The sequence below is a fragment of the Hypanus sabinus genome, chromosome 16, assembly GCF_030144855.1.
Source record: "Hypanus sabinus isolate sHypSab1 chromosome 16, sHypSab1.hap1, whole genome shotgun sequence".
Taxonomy (NCBI): domain Eukaryota; kingdom Metazoa; phylum Chordata; class Chondrichthyes; order Myliobatiformes; family Dasyatidae; genus Hypanus; species Hypanus sabinus.
In genome coordinates this window covers 55,579,180-55,598,526 of record NC_082721.1, presented here as the reverse complement: position 1 = coordinate 55,598,526, position 19,347 = coordinate 55,579,180, and the positions used below count along the sequence as shown (strand labels likewise).

Below are 19,347 nucleotides of genomic sequence, written 5' to 3'. Positions count from 1 at the left end.
GCCAGGGCGTCAAAGGGTACGAGATGAAGGCAGGGCAGTGGGGATGACTGGAAGAATTAGACCAGCCCATGACAGAATGGTGGAGAAGACTCAATGGGCCAAATGGCCTACTTCTGCTTCTCTATCTTATGGTCTTATAGCTCCCCACCACCTTTGTGTGGCAAAACTTACTCCTCAGATTTCATTCAACTTTCACCCCTTCACCTTATATCCATGCCCTTTATTTCCAGAGTCCTTCATCTTGTGGAAAAGATTTTGATAATCCATCCTGTCTATATAGAACTCATTACTTTATAAGTACTAAACAAGATAGGAGGGCTAAAAGTGGCCATGGCAATGGCCATGGCATCCTTGGCAATTAGGAAGGGAGAGATGTTGGATCTAGTTTGATTAAAATTAGTTTTAATTTCAATTCTCCCTCAGTTATTTGCTCAGTTATTAGAAGCACTTATGAACCTTTGAAAATAAACATATTAACAGGAACTGCAGATAATTTGATATTTTAATTAAATCAAAGCATTGCATTTTTCAGAAATTATTTATTTCCAAACAGCAGTGTACTATATAGTAGAGTACAAACAGATTTACCAGCATACCATCCTGCTTCCTGCTTCTTCAACAGGGTGAACAGCATTTGTCTCACCTGCAGCAGTTAATATCAAACTTGGGCCATGGGGAGATATGGACCATGTCTATGTTTCACTTTTGGCTGCTGCTACATTAATCAGCCTCTGGTAAGCCCAAACTTCAGTGTTCAATTCCCAGCTGTCTTTGAGAATGTGATGATGGGAAATCCCTTTGTGAACTACTCTGCGCATGTTCAATATGCCTGAAAGAATATTTGCAAAGTATTGCCCCAGTGATCTGTATACCTGATGCTGACATGAGGAATCAGGAAGAGACGTTGTTCCTATGCAGCAGCTGCTTCTAACTGGTGGTGGAGACCTCGTTGTCTTTCTCTGCTGAGGAATTTCTACTCCATCCGAATCTGGGCCAACTCTGGTTTCTTGTCTACTGGTGGCAAGAGCCAGATTATTCCTGTTAGATTTAACCCATTAGCATTGCCCATTGTCACTCTTGTTAGACACTGCTAACACCATCTGTTAAACAGAAGCTCAGACATACCAGACGTTACAGCAGGGGTGTGGCTGGATAGTGGAGGAAGCGTGCCTGACAACTATTGAACAATAACTCAACACAAAATATCCCACACATCCGCAGGAGTCCTCACTCTACCGATTCTTTACCCAAGGCAAACGCCTTCCAATGCCAGCTGAATGCCAATCCTTTCCTTCCTCACCTTCTAATGGCTGAACCTACAGTTGTGACACCTTTTCAACCATCAGTTAGACATTAACCGAACCTGAAATCAAAGGAAGCTTCATCAGATCTGCTCAGGACGGTCCTTGAAGTGTAAGGGAACTCCTTGCTTTCCCCAGGAATCAGACTGGTGCTGTGGCACATGTTATTGTACAGTCTAGTCCTATTTCAGGAACTCTATGAACTCAAGTTACGTGTAAGGTGATTTGAAACAGAGAGCTGAAACAACCAAACTCTCAGACAGCAAAGTTTTCCCCTCCTGAAGTTTGTACAAATTTCTACAGCGCGATGGAGGTAAGAAAGGGGAAGATGGCGACAGTGATGGGACAGTCTCCGATGACAGTCCCAAGCAAAGCAAGTCAGTGCAATGCTGCTCCTGTGCTCTCTGGCGCATTATAAGCAGGTGCAGGCTCACGTCCTGTCATTCACATCCCTGTCTCGTGTGTGCTTTTTAGGCTCTGTAAGAAAACAGATTAGACTGTCAGGAGCTGAAATTCAATACACAGTCTGTCCTGTACATGCCATTTTAGGTAATGTTCGAACACACAAAGTATGTTGTATGATCCCTGATAGCAACCGCACAGCACAACTTACAAACTGATGAGAACCAACATAAGATTATCAGGCTGTCAGGAGGCATCTCAATTCTCGAGTGATATTTGGGGACAATGCATGAGGCAATGGGTGAGGGGAAGGAGTGTCTCAGGGTGTGAGTGTTGGGTGAGTGGAGGGAGTGCCACCTGTGGTAGCCATGTGTACAATCTGGGTGTGAGTATGTGGGGTGGACCTGTGATAATGAATGAAAGAGCAGATAGTTCAGGTTTATATTGGAGGAGTGTGTGGGGGAGCGTTAGAAGGAATGTGAGCTGTGTATACAGGGGAATGTGTGGGGAAGCATAAAGGGTAGTGTGCAAGGGAGTGTGCAGGAGAGTGTCGGGGAGCACGAGGAGGTCATGAGGGGGAGTGTGTGGGGGAGAATGCAGGAGATTCTGCAGGAAGGTGTGACAGTGAGAGTATGGGCAGCAGTGGATGAGGCAGAGGGCAGGGTGATGGAAAGGGCAGAGGCACTGGTGGAACAGTATGACATTACCTGGGGCAACGTAAGAGAACAGGTGAGCAATGGATTTAGTAGAGGATGAGGGTGGTTTGGTGCAGATGTGGTTGTGTACGACAATGGTGACCCCACATATTCAACAGTCACAAGAGAATGTGTTGTTCATCAACGCTGAAAGATCAAACTTTCAATAATTAATCTGGAGGAATAAAGTTCTGGCAGATACAAAGGGTAATATTCCAGTTAAGTACAGGTGAAGGTAGGAGCAGTCCATTTAATGGGAACAGGGACAGGCCTTCACTCTTTATTCTGGCACTATTTCTAACCTCTGTAATCCAAGCACACAAATGTGATTATTCCTGTGCCACTCATTGAAATCTCAGCTGCTCTATTTGCTTTATGCTTATGACTGTGTGACTAAGCACAGCTCCAATGCCATTTTCAAGTATGCTGAGAACACTGCTGTTGTAGGCCAAATTAAAGGTGGTGACAAATCAGCATATAAGAGTGACATTGAAAATCTGACTGAGTGGCACCACAACACACACAAAATGCTGGTGGAACACAGCAGGCCAGGCAGCATCGATAGGGAAAAGCACTGTCGATGTTTTGGGCCGAGACCCTTCGTCAGGACTTAGTGCTTCTCTCTATAGATGCTGCCTGGCCTGCTGTGTTCTACCAGCATTCTGTGTGTGCTGTTTGAATTTCCAGCATCTGCAGATTTCCTCATGTTGGCACCACAACAACAAGCTTTTACTCAATGTCAGCTGATTATTGACTTAAGGAAGAAGAAAACAGAGGCCCATGAGCCAGTTCTAATAGGATCAGAGGTAGAGAAGGTCAGCAACTTTTAATTCCTTGGTGTTATAATTTCAGCTGACTTGTCCTGGGCCCAACTTTTGTAAGTGCAATTACAATAAAAACATGGCAGTGTCTACTTCCTTAAAAATTTGCGAAGATTTGGCATGACATCTAAAACTTTGCCAAACCTCTATAGGTGTGTGGTGGAGAATGCATTGACTTGCTGCATCACAGCCTAGTATGGAAATATCTATTTGCAATTTGATGTCTTTTGTACTCTGATTGAACACTCAAGTTGGTGTGGTCATTCATTGATTCTAATATAATTATTCTATTATGCATTTATTATGCTATGCCAAAATTAGTCTAAGAGTTGTATGTGGTGACACATATGTACTTTGATAATAAAGTTAACTTGAGCTTTGAACTTCTATGGAGCTTGGTCTCATTTTGACACCTCCGCTAAAAGATGGCCTATTGCAGTGCTGCACTCTAAATATTATGCTCAAGTCCAGAGCAGATGATAAGTTTACAAATGTATGACCTTACGGCATACATATTTCACAATGAGACAATTGACAAATGCTGAGACATTGAACCCATTCATCTTTCAATTAATCTTGCAAACTTGGACTGTTTTCTCTCTTTTCACCATTTGTGGGAATTTGATGTACATAAAATGTCTTTGTATTTCCAATTTAACAACAGTGATTATATTTCAGAATTACACCTTGATTTCTGGCAAATGTTTGAGTACCACAGTTTAGGAAGGAAATACTGGTCTTCCCAGGTACAAATGTCCCGGCTTATGGACATCTATACAAGCGAGTTTTTTTGTAGAACAGTGGAAGGAATGCAGATGGATCAATTGCTGCGAGGCTGTAGGAACCTTCCTTTGGGTGGGAATGGGGTCCATAACATTGCCACATGCCACCTATCCTCCTACCCACCCCAAGCCGAAACAGCCAGGAGCTGAGTGGAGGTGAGCAGAGCCTGGACCAGTGAAAATACTTAGACACTCTTCCTGAGCTTGCTAACTCACTGCTGTTCCTCTGATTCTCTCCCATAATTTTTGTTCATTTCTGACTTGCAAACAGTTTGTGTTATGAACAGTTCTGAGGAATGAATCCCCTAGTAACCTGGTGCACAATTATTAACAAATGACAGAAAAATTGTATAGTTTGAAATTTAGGAAGCTGGAGTTACAAAATAACTGGGCAAGCTGTTCCTGCAAATGGGGAATGTAAGATTAGGCACAAAATCTAGACACACCCTTCTTGTAAAGAATCCTCCATTCAACTGCTGATGAAAGAGGAAATAAAGTTGTCCAATGAAGGCAGAGAGTATGGGAGTTTGGAACTGTCTTGTGGGGAAGGTGCTCTATTTCTGCTGTTCTTAAAGCATTGCAATGCATATCTATATTTCCATGTAGATCCATTCAGAGGATGTGGTGTTGCTGGGAATATTGTGGTGTTATTATCCATCCTTAATTACCACAAATTCAGACAGCAATTAGGAGTTAGCTAGATTTGAGAGATTGTAGCCAGAGCAGATAAGGTCAGCAGATTACTTTCCCTGAATGACAATAATGAAATTTTTCAATAAAACTTCATAAACTTTGTTTCTGATACTGGCTTTAACATCTGCAGATCAGAGATACACATTGCACTGTCTTTAGCTTTTGCTGTATATTAAGGATGGCTGATTGGTTACTCCTATAGCCTCCCCTGTGTTGAACACAGAATGAAACATTGTGAACATACCTGTGTAGTAGAGGTTGAAAACTCAGAGTATTTTGAAGTTTTCTTCAGAGAGCAGACATCAAAGAAGAACTTCACATATTCATCCCTCACCTGTAAGACAATATGATGAGGAATTTGACATTTTTTTCCCATACACTTGACAGTGGAAATTACAATGTGATGACATGGAGAAGAGAGCACTCTTGGCAGAGGATGACTCTCCCCACTAAGTGAGGGGGTACTTGCCTGTTTATTGAGGAGGCAATGCAGGATGAAGATGAACGCTCCTTGGAAACTGTTGAGCACAGTGAAGATGTAGGTCATAACAATCATTTCCTTCTCGACGTACAACATGCCAAATATCCATATACATCCCAGGAGGCAGAGCTGAGCAACAGCAGTAAAGGTAAAGATCCTAAAATAAATGGTATGAGGGAATGGAACTGAATGTAAGACACCATCTAATTCTTTCTTATGCACCACTTAGTACAGTTTAGATGCAAAATAAACATTCTCCCCCCACCCCATGCTTTTAGAAGCTCTTTAAAATTATTTGTGATCACTGGGCTAATTTCTTGAATTTTGCATCCAACAAAACTTTGAGGCCTTCATTACAGAGATTGCAACAGATAAAGAAGGCAATCAATAAATCCAGGTGTGGTTTGTGGCACCCAGAATCCAGATGATTTATTGAAAAGGAAGTTTTTATGTTGGTACTTACTAAGTAATTTTGGTTCATTATTTCAAACTGAATAATGCAAAGCTCTGTATTTCTGGTACCAAAGCAGTAACCTGAGAAAGCCAATCCATGAACACACATCCAATTACCTTAATTTACAGTATAATTGGTACAGTAATTATGACTGGGTGTTTCATATGCTTGCCCTGTCATGTCTGTTATCCACTTACTGGCTAACCCACAAGCCTGGAGTCAGCTGTTCTACCTGCAGCCTTTTGGCTATCTATCTTACTTGATGCTTTTATCCTTTTAGTTTGACAAGTTTGAGAAAAGTTCAGCTGTTAGTGAGTTGGTCCCAAGTCCAGATGAGCAAGATCTGTGAACACTAGCAGCTTCAAGTAAATAGTGGAAGAAAGGATTTAAATATTTAAATACATGTATTTAAATTGTCAACCCATTTGTATGGTCCTAAATAACAGGAAATGCCTGGATGCACATGAAAACCATGTAAGTCACCATCTTATCTACCAGATATTCTCACCTGATTTTCTTCAACCGGCCAATTTCAGGATTTATACTTGAAAACTTATTGGCCAGTTTCCACACAGTAATAATAAAGAATCCCCCATTCAACTGCCAATGAAAGAGGAATATGTGAGATAGGTAATAGTTTTTGTAATAATATACAATAAGATAGTTAACTGTATCGTTACAGTCCACAAACTCATGAACACTACCTCGCTATTTAGACTTCTTTGCACTACTTTTTTTAAAATCTTTCTTATTGTAACTTATAGTTTTTTAAAATATATGCTACTGTACTGCAGAACAACAGATTTCATAACTTGTTAGTGATAATAAACCAGATTCTGAATCTGATAAGTATACTTGTAATAATATGTAATGTTATTGGCGTGATCTTTAGTCTATTCACATTTCCATGGAAACACCTTCCTCTGGAAAAACAGCCACACTTGAAGCTAAGTCACAATGGCTTTTAGAATGGTGTTCCAGCAGTTGAGAGGAAATAATTTCAAACCTTATCATATTGTATTGTGATTTTAAATTATTAATGAATTTGGTATAAAGAATTACTATGGAAACCAATATGATACAAGTTTTGCTCATGATCTTTGAAGAACTATCATATTACCAAGCTCTATGTTACTAAATCTTAATCCCCAAGGTTAGTGTGGACCATAACTGGAGAATATTCAGTAACTCTGGCCATAAAAGTACTTTTGTCACCCTGAGCTTTAAAGAAAGCTTTATAGAAAGCTTTAAGAAAGAGTGTGGACAGCATAACTCTCACATCCTTGGGCCAGAAGGTAGAAGGAGAAAGGACTGCACCTTGGAACTCAAAAAGGGTCAATGATAGAGACAGAAGCCATCATGTAATTCATAATCCCAACATGCACTACTAAAAATTTGCCCTTTCTGAGCCTTGTCTTAGAAGTACTGCATTTTAAAAGCCTACCATTCATGGTGCCTGTCCAGGCCTTGCAAATGTTCCCATAATGCATCACCTCATAGGTATCTGATTCAAACAGATCTTGATACTTTTTACAAACTTACCAGAATAATTATACAAACTGGAGCCAGAAAAGCCCACAGAAAGCCTGATTTCAGATCCAACCAACAACTGGGGAAAGAAGGAAAAAATATTGGTTTTCAAATCAAAGAGGATTTTTCTTCACTTTATTCTTATACACCTGTCACACCAGTAACATTACTAATCAAATGGCAATATTTCATACATGAGCCTCGGCAGTGGCTGACTATTCCAGTGATGGAAATTGCTACCAAATCCAGTTAGGTATTGATCCTACTGTGTACTGACAGTTTGGGCTACAACCTGGAGAATGCACTGGAGGGGTTGCTGGTTTGGGAAGGGATTGATTATTTTCAGCACTGTTACTCTTCAAGATGACTATTCAGTGATCCTATACTTTTCATTCCAATGCAACTTCCATACCTGTCAGTCTTCCTAATCACTCTCTCTAAACTTGTCTTCTCCCATGCTGGAAAGAGCTTATGTGTGACTTCCTTCAGGAGAAAGTTGGGCCTGTTAGAGTGACCAGGGTTTCCTTGTGGATAAATCACTGGAAACTGATGTTTAGGTACAGCGGGTACATCAAAAAGATTTATTATTTAAGAAAGGCAAGCAGGGATAAGTCAAGTAACTACATGCCAGTAAGCCTTAGGTGAATGGTCAAAACGTATTGGAGAAATGTGAAGAGACAGGATGCATGTGAATATGGAAAGACAGGAGCTGATTAGAGATAGTCAAATGTCTATGGGAAATCCTACTTCACTAATCTGATTGAGATTTTTGAGGAGTTAACAAAGGACAACAGTAGATTTTACCCAAATGGAATTTAGAGGGCCATCCGAGAAGGCCCCACATGGGATGCGCGAACGTGTGTAGACTGGATGCAGAGTTGACTTGGTGATAGGAAGCAGAGGGTTGAAGTGGATAGAAGTTACTCTACTTGAAAAGCTGTTACAAGTGGTTTATCACAGGCATCAGTATCTGTAATATGTTTATGACTTAGATTGGAAGGTAGGAGGTAGGGTTAGTAAACTTCTGAATGGCACTGAATTTATTGGTGTTGTGCATAGTAAGAAATAACAGAAGGACATGGAACAGTTGGAAAGTTGGGCAGAACACTAGTTGATGGAATTCAATCCCAACAAGAGAAATTAAGTGAGAAATTAAATAAGGGCTTACAAAGTGTGTGGTAGGGCAATAAAGCAAGTTGATGAATAGAGAAATCTAATGGTCCAAGTACAAAGTTCTTTGAAATGGACAGCACAGGTAGAAAGACTGGTGAAGATGTTCTGAACAAAGAATGTAAGGGATGGGTCATTACAATGAAACTTTACAAACAATGGTTCTATTGTGTCCATTTCTGATCACAACTCTAAAAGAAGGATGTGCTTTGACAGAAGAGAGTCCAGAGGAGGTCAATTTCTTCCATTCACAGAATGTTTCTTGGATAAGAGGAGTTCAGTTATGCAGATAGATTAAACAGGCAGCAAGGTTTACCTGGCAGCAAGTAATCTGACAGTTTCTGAAAAGCATAGATAGGATAAATCATCAGAATCCTTTTTTACCATGATAGGTGCAAGGTAAGATGAAGGAATCTAAAAGGGGTTCGGAGATATAATGTTTTGTTTTTACACAGAGTTGCTATCTGGAACTTGCTGCCAGAGAAAATGCTGGAAACAGACCTCTATGCTTAAGAGGCTTTTGGACAAAAACACATTTCAGTCATAGAAGCATTTGCCTACTAATGTGGACAAATGAGATTAATGCAGGCGGATCAAAATGTCAGGACCATTAGCGATTGAACAGGCCCTTCGGCCCATTATATCTACCTTGACCATGATGCCCAATATCATGTGCCTGTACATAGCCTTTAAATCTCTCACCTTGTCAGTCCATCTAAATGCGTCTTGGACTTATTGTATCTGCTTCTACCACCTTTACTAGCAGCATGTACTAGACACCATACATTTACTGTGCAAAAAGAAAGCTTCACAAATCTCTCTTAAGTTTGTGCATTCACAGCTAAACCAATGCCCTCCAGGGTGTGATGCATCCACCTTGATGCTAGCCATCTTCCTTATCTATGGCTCTCCTAAGATTATATATTTCAATCAGGTCACTCCTTAGCCTACAACCATTCAGACAAAACAATCCAAGCTTGTCTAGCCTCTCCTTAGAGCTAAAAGTCTCTAATCCAGGCAACATCCTTGTGGACCTCTTCTATGTTCTCTCCAAAGCTTCAACATCAAGTACTACATGCATTAAATATATAGATAGGTAGATAGACAGATACTTTATTGATCCCAATGGAAATTACAGTGTCACAGTAGCATTATGAGTGCACATGTACAAATATTAGAAGAGAAATAGAAAGAATAACACAAGTTAGCACAAACAGTCTAACAGGACGGGGTCATCACTTCCTCGGCTATAGGTTGACTCATTATAGAGCCTAAGGTTGAGGGTAACAATTACCTCATATAGTACTCTTTGGAGCAGCACAGTTGTATGAGTCTATTACTAAAAGCGCTCCTCAGGTCAGCCAAGGTGGCAGGCAGAGCATGAGAAACATTGTCCAGAGTTGCCAGGATTTTCTGTAGGGTCCTTTGTTCTACCACAGCCTCCAATGTGTCCAGTTTAATTCCTATAACAGATCCAGACTTTCTAATCTGTACATTCAGCCTGCTGGCAGCACCTGTGTTGATGTCATTGCCCCAACACATTACCGCATAGAAGATTGCACTGGTGACAACAGATTAGTAGAACATGTGAAGGAGAGGACTGCATACTCCAAAGTTTATTTAGTTTTATTACTTTATTGTCACCAAACAATTGATACTAGAGCGTACAATCATCACAGCAATATTTGATTCTGCGCTTCACACTCCCTGGAGTACAAATCGATAGTAAATATAATAGAAATTAAAATTATAAATCATTAATAGAAAATAGAAAAGGGAAAGTAAGGTAGATGAAAATGAGAGACATGTCTGGATATTTGGAAGGTACCGCCCAGATCCGGGTCAGGATCTGTTCAGCAGTCTTATCACAGTTGGAAAGAAGCTGTTCCCAAATCTGGCCATGTGAGTCTTCAAGCCTTCACCTGGAGGGAAGAGGGACAAAAAGTGTGTTGGCCAGGTGGGCCGTGTCCTTGATTATCCTGGTAGTACTGTTCCGATAGCGTGCAGTGTAAAGTGAGTCCAAGGACGGAAGATTGGTTTGTGTGATGTATTGGGTTGTGTTCAAGATCTTCTGCAGCTTCTTCCGATCTTGGACAGGACAACTTCCATACTAGGTTGTGATGCACCCTAGAAGAATGCTTTCTACGGTGCATCTATAAAAATTAGTAGGGTTTTAGGGGACAGGCCAAATTTCTTCAGCTTTCTCAGGAAGTAAAGGTGCTGGTCGGCCTTCTTGGCAGTGGACTCTGCTTGGTTAGACCAAGTCAGGTCATTCGTGATATTGACCCCGAGGAACTTAAAGCTTTTGACCTGTACCACCTGTGCACAACCGATGTAGATGGGGTTGTGTGGTCCGCTACTCCTTCTGAAGTCAACAACCAATTCCTTCATCTTGCTGACGTTGAGGGATAGGTTATTGTCTTCGCACCATGCCACCAGGTTCCTAATTTCCTCTCTGTACTCAAACTCATCATTACCCAAGATACGGCCTACAATTGTGGTGTCATCAGCAAACTTATATATTGAATTTGATGGAAACTTGGCTACACAATCATGGGTGTACAGTGAGTACAGCAGGGGGCTGAGTACACAGCCTTGTGGGGCACCGGTGCTCAAAGTGATTGTAGAGGAGAGCTTGCTCCTATTTTTACAGCCTCGGTCCTGTCTGTGAGGAAGTTGAAGATCCAGCTGCAGATTTGAGTGCTAAGACCCAGGGTCCAGAGCTTAGGAATCAGTTTATTTGGAATAATGGTATTAAAGGCAGAGCTGTAGTCAATGAAAAGGAGCTTTACATATGCGTCTTTATTCTCCAGGTGTTCTAAGGAGGAATGTAGTGCCAGAGAGATGGCATCTGCCGTTGACCTGTTGCTCCGGTAGGCGAATTGCAAAGCGTCGAGGTTGACCGGTAGGTTATGGTTGATGTGTGACATAACCAATCGCTTGAAGCACTTCATAGCAATGATGTCAGAGTCAAGTCAAGTCACTTTTATTGTCATTTCGACCATAACTGCTGGTACAGTACATAGTAAAACTGAGACAATATTATTTCAGGACCATGGTGTTACATGACACAGTACAAAAACTAGACTGAACTACGTAAAAAAACAACACAGAAAAAAAACTAGACTACAAACCTACCCAGGATGGCATAAAGTGCACAAAACAGTGCAGGCATTACAATAAATAATAAACAAGACAATAGGGCAGTAAGGTGTCAGTCCAGGCTCTGGGATAGCCTGGGGGAGGAAACTGTTACATAGTCTGGTCGTGAGAGCCCGAATGCTTCGGAGCCTTTTCCCAGATGGCAGGAGGGAGAAAAGTTTGTGTAAGGGGTGCGTGGGGTCCTTCATAATGCTGTTTGCTTTGCAGATGCAGCGTGTAGTGTAAATGTTCATGATGGTGGGGAGAGAGACCCCGATGATCTTCTCAGCTGACCTCACTATCTGCTGCAGGGTCTTGTGATCCGAGATGGTGCAATTTCTGAACCAGGCAGTGATGCAGCTGCTCAGGGTACTCTCAATACAACCTCTGTAGAACGTGATGAGGATGGGGGGGGGGGGGTGGTGGGAGATGGATTTTCCTCAGTCTTCACAGAAAGTAAAGAAGCTGCTGGGCTTTCTTTGCTATGGAGCTGGTGTTGAGGGACCAGGTGAGATTCTCCGTCAAGTGAACACCAAGAAATTTGGTGCTCTTAACGATCTCTACCGAGGGGCCATCGATGTTCAGTGGGGAGTGGTCGCTCCGTGCCCGCCTGAAGTCAACAACCATCTCTTTTGTTTTGTTCACATTCAGAGCCAGGTTGGTGGTTCTGCACCAGTCCGTTAGCTGCTCCGCCTCCTCTCTGTAAGCTGACTCATTGTTCTTGCTGATGAGACCCACCACAGCAAATTTGATGATGCGGTTTGAGCTGTGAGTTGCAGCACAATCATGGGTCAGCAGAGTGAACAGCAGTGGACTGCGCACACAGCCCTGTGCTCAGTGTGATGGTGTTGGAGATGCTGCTCCTGATCTGGACTGACTGAGGTCTCCCAGACAGGAAGTCTAGGATCCAATTACAGAGGGAGGTGTTCAGGTCCAGTAGGCTCAGCTTTCCCATCAGAGCCACAGGTCGATAGTCATTCAGGCATGCCACCTTACTCTTCTTCGGCACCGGGATTATCGTTGCCTTCTTAAAACATGAGGGGATTTTAAACTGAAGCAGGGAGCTGTTGAAGATGTCAGCAAACACTCCAGCTAGTTCACTTGCACATGCCCGGAGAACCCGTCCCAGGACGCCATCTGGGCCCCTCACCTTCCTTGGATTTATCTTCAGGAAGGCCTTTCTAACGTCCTCCTCAATGATGATGAATCTCGATGCCATCAGGTCCGGTTCATCCGGAGGGGGTGGGATGCTCCTCTTCTGTTCGAATCTTGCGTAGAATACGTTAAGTTTGTCAGGAAGAGAAGCGCTACAGTTATTGATATTCCCAGCCTTTTCTTTGCGCCCAGAGATCTCATTTAGACCCTGCCATAGTCTACTGGCATCCCTCTGGTTAGCCTGGGCTTCCAACTTGGTTCGATATTGCCTCTTGGCGCTCTTAATGGCTTTCCGGAGTTCACGCCTGGATTCCGTGTAGTGACTGGTATCCCCAGACCTAAAAGCCATAGCTCTAGCCTTCAAAAGAGACTGGACCTTATAATTCATCCAAGTTTTCCGGTTCAAGAATTCCCCGATTGTCTTGTGAGACACACAGTCCTCTGTGCATTTCCAGATAAAGTCCGTGACAGATGAGGCATACTCATCGAGGTTAGCCGAGTCCTTGAATACTAACCAGTCCACCGATTCAAAGCAGTCATGGAGGACCTCATCCATTTCCTCTGTCTAACGCGACACCACTTTTGACACCGTGACCTCCCGCTTCAGTTTCTGTTTGTAAGCCGGGAGGAGTACAGCCTGATGATCCGATCTTCTGAAGTGAGGTCGTGGGACAGAACGGTAGGCATCCTTGATTGCTGTGTAGCAGTGATCAAGTATATTTGGGCCTCTAGTGGAGCAGGAGACATGTTGGTATAACTTTGGAAGCGCCCTTCTGAAGTTGGCCTGGTTAAAGTCCCCAGCTGTAATGAGCAAAGCCTCTGGATACTTGATCTCAAGTTCATTGAGGTTGGCATACAGTGTGTTCAGAGCACACTCCAAGTCTGCTTGGGGTGGGAGGGGGATTGTAGACCGCTGTCAGTATGACTGAGGTAAATTCCTGTGGCAGATAGTAGGGAGGACACTTCACCGACAGGTGTTCCAGGTCCGGGCTACAGGAGCTTGTCAGTGCCACTGTGTCTGAGCACCACGCAGTGTTGATCAGTAGGCAGACACCACCTCCCCTCGTCTTGCCTGAAGACGCCATGCGGTCCATCCAATGGGTTGAAAATCTTTCCGGTTAGATGGCATATTCGGAGGTGGCAGGAGAGAGCCAGGTCTTGTTGAAACAGAATACACAGCAGTTCTGCATCTCCCTGCAATAAGTGAGTCTCCCTTTAAGATCATCCATCTTGTTCTCTATGGCTTGCACATTAACGAGTAGGATGGTGGGCAGAGGGGCCCTAAAGCCCCTCAGTTTCAATCTGACCAGCAGCCCAGCTCTTTTCCCACGCTTCCTCGGTAAATAGTGCATCTTTACAGGTTTCCATCAATGTAGGACCTCAGTCTGCTCAGAAAGTCGAGGTGATTCTGGCCCTTTTTGTACACAGCCTCTGTGTTGATACTCCACTCAAGTCTGTCATCCAGATGCACTCCCAGATACTTATAGGTCCTCACCACATCCACATCCTCACCATCAATAGTAACAGTGTAGGGTTCGACTTCCTAAAGTCCATCATCATCTCCTTTGTCTTACTGATGTTGAGATGCAGATGATTCGGCTTGCACCATTTGACAAAGTCGTCCTCCAGGAGGACTTGAATTTTAATCAAAAAAATTATTGGGATGCAGCATGGCCCTTCAGGCCCTTTGAGCCATGCTGCCCAGCAACCCCTGATTTAATCCTAGCCCAATCAGAGGACAATTTACAGTGATCAATTAGCCTATGAACCAGTATATCTTTGGACTGTGGAAGAAAACTGGAGCACCCGGGGAATCCCACGCAGTAACGGGGAGAACATACAAACTCCCTACAGGCAGTGGTAGGAATTGAACTTGTACTGTAAAAGTGTTGTGCTAACCACCACGCTACCGTAGGACAGGATCAGGACATTTTCAGCACAAAGCCATGCTGACTATCCTCAATAATCTGGCTTTTTTCAAATGTGATTCAATCATGTTATTAAGAATCTTTTCCATAATTTTCCCCCTGCAGATTTACAGCTCACTAGTCTACAATTTCCTAGTTTGTCTCTACAGGCATTCTTGAATAGAGGAACATAATGACTGTTCTCTAGTCTTCTAGCAGCTTGCATGTGGCTGAAAACGAAACAGGGATCACAATCAAGACAGCAGAAATCCTTTGCCAACCCTCTTCCCCACTCAGTATCCCAAGACAGATTCCATGAGGTCCAGGTGACTTTTTCTTGGGTCAGAGTTGATAAACTACATTTCCAGCTTGGGTCAATTTGGTCCCTTATGAAAGGGGAACATCTCCATGATGCTTTCTTCCAAGAGACAGTCACACCTTGTAAATTCGGTACTATAGGTTTGATAGGCATGGCTGTGACCGAGGCAGGTATGCAGATTCAGATGGTGCCACCAGAGAAGATTGAGCCTGGGTCTTTGACCAAAAGAGAGATCGTAATGCAAAGCAATGGATACCATTTGTAAAAAATGGTACTAAAGTGAAAGGTCAGCCATGCTGTCACTGACTGGTAGAAGAGGCACAATTGGGCACCGTGGTGCTGTATTGGCTAGTGTGATGCTATTACAGCTTGGGATGTTTGGAGTTTGGAGTTTAACTCCAGTGCTGTTCTGCAAGGCTTCTCTGTATATCCTCCCAGTGGAATGTATGGGTTTTCTCTGGGTCTTCTGCTTTTCTCACACAGTCCAAAGATGTACCAGGTAGGTTAATTGGTCATTGTAAATGGTCACCTAATTAAGTTGGGGCTAATTCAGTTTGATGGGGTTGCTGAGACTTGGCCTACTCTGCATTTTATTACCAAAAAATTAAAAAAATAAATAACTGTCTCTCTCCATGCTCCTGTCGTTTCTCATTGCATTACTCAGTCTGCTTGTCATGGGTGCAAGCCTCCCCGCCATCAAGGGCATCTTATAAAGGTGGTACCTCAAGAAGGCAGCATTCATCATGAAGAACCTTCACCATCCAGGACATGCCCTCTTCTCATTACTGCTATCAGGGAGGAAGTACAGAAGTCTGACAATTCACACACAACATTATAGGAACAGCTTCTTCCTCTCTACCATCTGATTTATTAACAGTCCATGACTCCTCATTATACAGCTTCTGCACTATTTATTTGTTTTTATTTTAACACAATAATTTATTATGATTACACTGTACTGCTGCCATAAAACATGACTTGTTAATGATAATAAACCTGATTCTAATCATTAAAACTGCATGAACCGAGAAAAAAATAGTTTGTCCACACTTACTGTTTCTCTGTTCCATATCCTCTATGAAACGCAGCAGCTGAAATGCCAACCACTATCAAAGGGCATCCATAGCCGAACAAATACATGTACTTTGCCCGAAGACTCTTTGCATTGAAGACTTGCACCACCATGAGGTAAAGCTGGATTCCTTCCAGGAGCATCCAGGCAAAACAGGCCAGGAAGAAATAATGGAGGAATCCTGCGATGACAGCACAGATGGTCTGTAGAGGAGATGCAAAACAGTAACAAGGTAATAACCAACAGGAACATGTAACTACCCATCTACAACCCAGAGTAATATACAGAAAAAGTTCGGACACTGGCCACAGGTGCTGGGTCACTGTGTGAGGTCAGTGTGTGGGGGGTCAGTATGAGCAGGGCTGTTGTGTGGGACAGCTGTAAGGGCTTGCACTTGTTTCAGGGGCTGGGTATTATTGAGCATGGGCGGCAGTGAGTATGGTGGGCAGGCGGTGAGTCTTGTGTGGAATGGGACGAAGAATGGGACTTTGGACAGTATGTGGTGAGGTGGGGAATGCTTGGTGGGATGTGCAGAAGAATAAAACACAGCTGCCTCACTGGGACCCTCTCCAATGCTGCTGTATGAAAGGCAGGTAGTCCAGTGAATTACAACCGGGTTACTTCTGCATACCCTGATCTAAGTTCCACCACAATGATCCAATAATCCAAGCAGATTCTTGTACAGGTAATGGTGTTGCATTGTCTATCTCACAAGGGAAACACATAAGATAATTCTACAAAAGACTTACTGAATATCCATTGGAATGCAAAATGATTCCGAAGTGCTTTTAGTGCAATTAGTTATTGAGTCATAGTTCAATACACATGGACACAGCCTCTTTGGGTGCTAACACAATTAGTCTAACAGAAAAGAACTTGATTTTTATTTGCATGGAGCTCAAAAAAAGCAAATGATTGTGTGAATTTTGGAAGTCACAAAGAGATTGACAGTCAATGGAACATTTTTAAAATGTAGTCACTAATGCAATCAAATGAACCAGATGGCTAATGGCTAGTGGTAGTATGATAATAACTAGATAGGGCAGCAAGGAAATTCCCTTTATCTCATTCACTATTTTTTGAGTCCCTTTGTTGGTCAAGGGTATGGAATGTGGAGAGCAATATGTAGCATGCTTCCCCTCTCTGTGCAGCTGATGATTCCAAAAGAAGAGCAGAGACTGATATGGTGTGGAATCAGCTGTGTCGCAAGAGTTGCTAGTCAGCATTGAACTCAACATAGGTCTGTCTTAGAGACTCCAACTCCTTATTTTTCCTCAGGGTTTACCCCCAAAGCCTTCTCCATGAGTGGGTATAGCCGCAAGGCAGCGGAGGTTTAAGATCATAAGTTTCCTTCCCCTAGATGAGTTTCTAACCACGGCTAAAAAGCCCATCTCCCCAAAGTGATTAGCCTTAAGGAGCCATTAACCACTTTTGTCCCTTCCGCAGTTCGGCTGGACTTAGGAGCTAAGTTACATGTGAAGGCCAGAAGCTGGACTTGGTTGTCAAAGTCCATTTGAGATGCAAATTATTGGGAGCCCCACTACCTAGCTCTTCCCGCTATGACAACCTACAACCATAAGGAAATACATTCACTATTAACTTCAGGGATAATTTCTCTCAGTAAACACAAATGAATGCATTTGTTGAATGTCGTATAAAAACAGTGATATGGATTAGCCTGAGCAATTGATCGATCTGGTCTTGTACATAGAGATGGCCAGTTATTCAAATATTGTGTTGGGAGAAAATACCAATATTTATTTTCACTTACCGTGTCTTTGGTCTTGTCTATTCCAACGATGAAAATAAACTCTGCTATAAAGAGGCTGATGCAAAGGTGTGTATGGATAGTTGTCCGGATACTTCTAAGGGATCGACACAGGATGAATGTGAGGATTGAAATCAAAAGGCACACCAAAGAAAAAGGAATGCCAAAAATAGTGATCATACGCAGGCGGTAGCCATCATCTGCCTAAGAAGAAACAAGAGCCATTTTAAATAATAGCATCATTTAAGGGCAGTTAACTCAGACATGTGAATAGGTAATGGGAGGATATGGATCATGTGCAGGTGGATATGCAGTTTGTAGTGGCAAAATGCTCAGTACTGACATGGTAGGCTGAAAGGCATGTTCCTCTGCTGTATTGTTCTGTATTCTAAACACTAATTTCATTCATTCCACTCACAGTAATTTCACTTTGAACACTACACAACAGAAACAGCAGAAAGAGCTGCTGATTGCATTTGAGTCAGATGTGGATAAACTTCTATTATAAGTATTAAGTGCAATGAGGAACATAATGCTGAGGTAGAAAATAACCCATTATCTTGTTGGATGTAGCAGACTCGGGCTGGTAGAGTAGTGTGGTCTAAGGTCAACTGCTGCTCCTTGCCTAAGCCCCCAATAGTTGTTATCATCAGTGGCAGACCAATCAATTCACAGAGGGGGAGCTTCTCACAAGTGGGGAGAAGAGTTTAAAAAAAGTAGCATTTCACAGGGCATTACTGGTGGAACAATTAACTCATGATTCATTAGCAGGAACAAATAAAAGTAAAGCAGGGTCAAAGCAGAAGGGCCATTTTGTGAGTGAACCAGTGTAGGAGTGGGAACTTGAGGTTTTGGCTCATGGGGCTTTGGTGAAGAGGCACAGGTAAGTAGCAGCTAAGGCTTTGGTTGAATAAAAAATCACGAAGTTACAGCTAATTAAATAAAGTAGGGATGATGCAGGATGAAGTGATGTGCTGTCACGTGGGAGCTGGTGGACCCCATTGTAGTTTCTGGTGACCACATCTGCAGCAAGTGCTGGCTGCTTGAGGAACTCAGGCTCAAAGCTGATGACCTGCAATCTGAGCTTCAAACACAGTGGCACATCAAAAAGATTAGAGAGTTAAATGTGTGGCTCAAGGATTAGTGTACGAGAAGTGGGTATGAATTCATGGGAAATTGATACGTGTATTGGGGAAGGAGGGAGCTGTACTAATGGGATAAGCTCCACCTGAACTGTGATGAGACCTGGATCCTAGCGAATCGTATAACTGGGGCTGTGGATAGGACTTTAACCTAATTAACAGGGGGTAGGTTCAACAGATTGAAGTATAGATAAAGTAAAACAGAAAGTGTTGATAAAGATAAAGAAAAAACAAAAGATAAAAAAGAGAAAAGTAAGAGTGGAGTGAAGAAAAGTCAAGTGCAAAGGAGTAAAAGATTGCACCGACCTGCACTCAGCCCATAACCCTTCATTCCTTTCCTGTCCATACACCTATCCAATTTTACTTTAAATGATAATCTCGAATCTGCCTCTATCACTTCAATTGGAAGCTCATTCTACACAGCTACCACTCTCTGAGTAAAGAAATTCCCCCTCATGTTACCCCTAAACTTTTGCCCCCTAACTCTCAACTCATGTCCTCTTGTATGAATCTC

The 19,347-nt window shown here is 42.6% G+C and overlaps 1 protein-coding gene across 3 annotated transcripts in view; it reads right to left on the bottom strand.

Moving 5' to 3' along the window:
• Nucleotides 1-488: 488 nt before the first annotated feature.
• LOC132406316 (adhesion G protein-coupled receptor E1-like) overlaps nucleotides 489-19,347 on the bottom strand; it is a 110,143-nt gene continuing 91,284 nt past the window's right edge. For all 3 annotated transcript variants that reach the window (XM_059991816.1, XM_059991818.1, XM_059991817.1), the window contains 7 exons: nucleotides 17,695-17,895; nucleotides 15,906-16,126; nucleotides 7,172-7,238; nucleotides 6,138-6,229; nucleotides 5,164-5,332; nucleotides 4,939-5,028; nucleotides 489-1,778 (listed from right to left, as the gene is read on the bottom strand). In XM_059991816.1, the coding sequence (XP_059847799.1) occupies nucleotides 1,746-1,778; nucleotides 4,939-5,028; nucleotides 5,164-5,332; nucleotides 6,138-6,229; nucleotides 7,172-7,238; nucleotides 15,906-16,126; nucleotides 17,695-17,895 (873 nt within the window). In that variant the 3' untranslated portion in view covers nucleotides 489-1,745. The remainder of the gene's footprint in view (nucleotides 1,779-4,938; nucleotides 5,029-5,163; nucleotides 5,333-6,137; nucleotides 6,230-7,171; nucleotides 7,239-15,905; nucleotides 16,127-17,694; nucleotides 17,896-19,347) is intronic.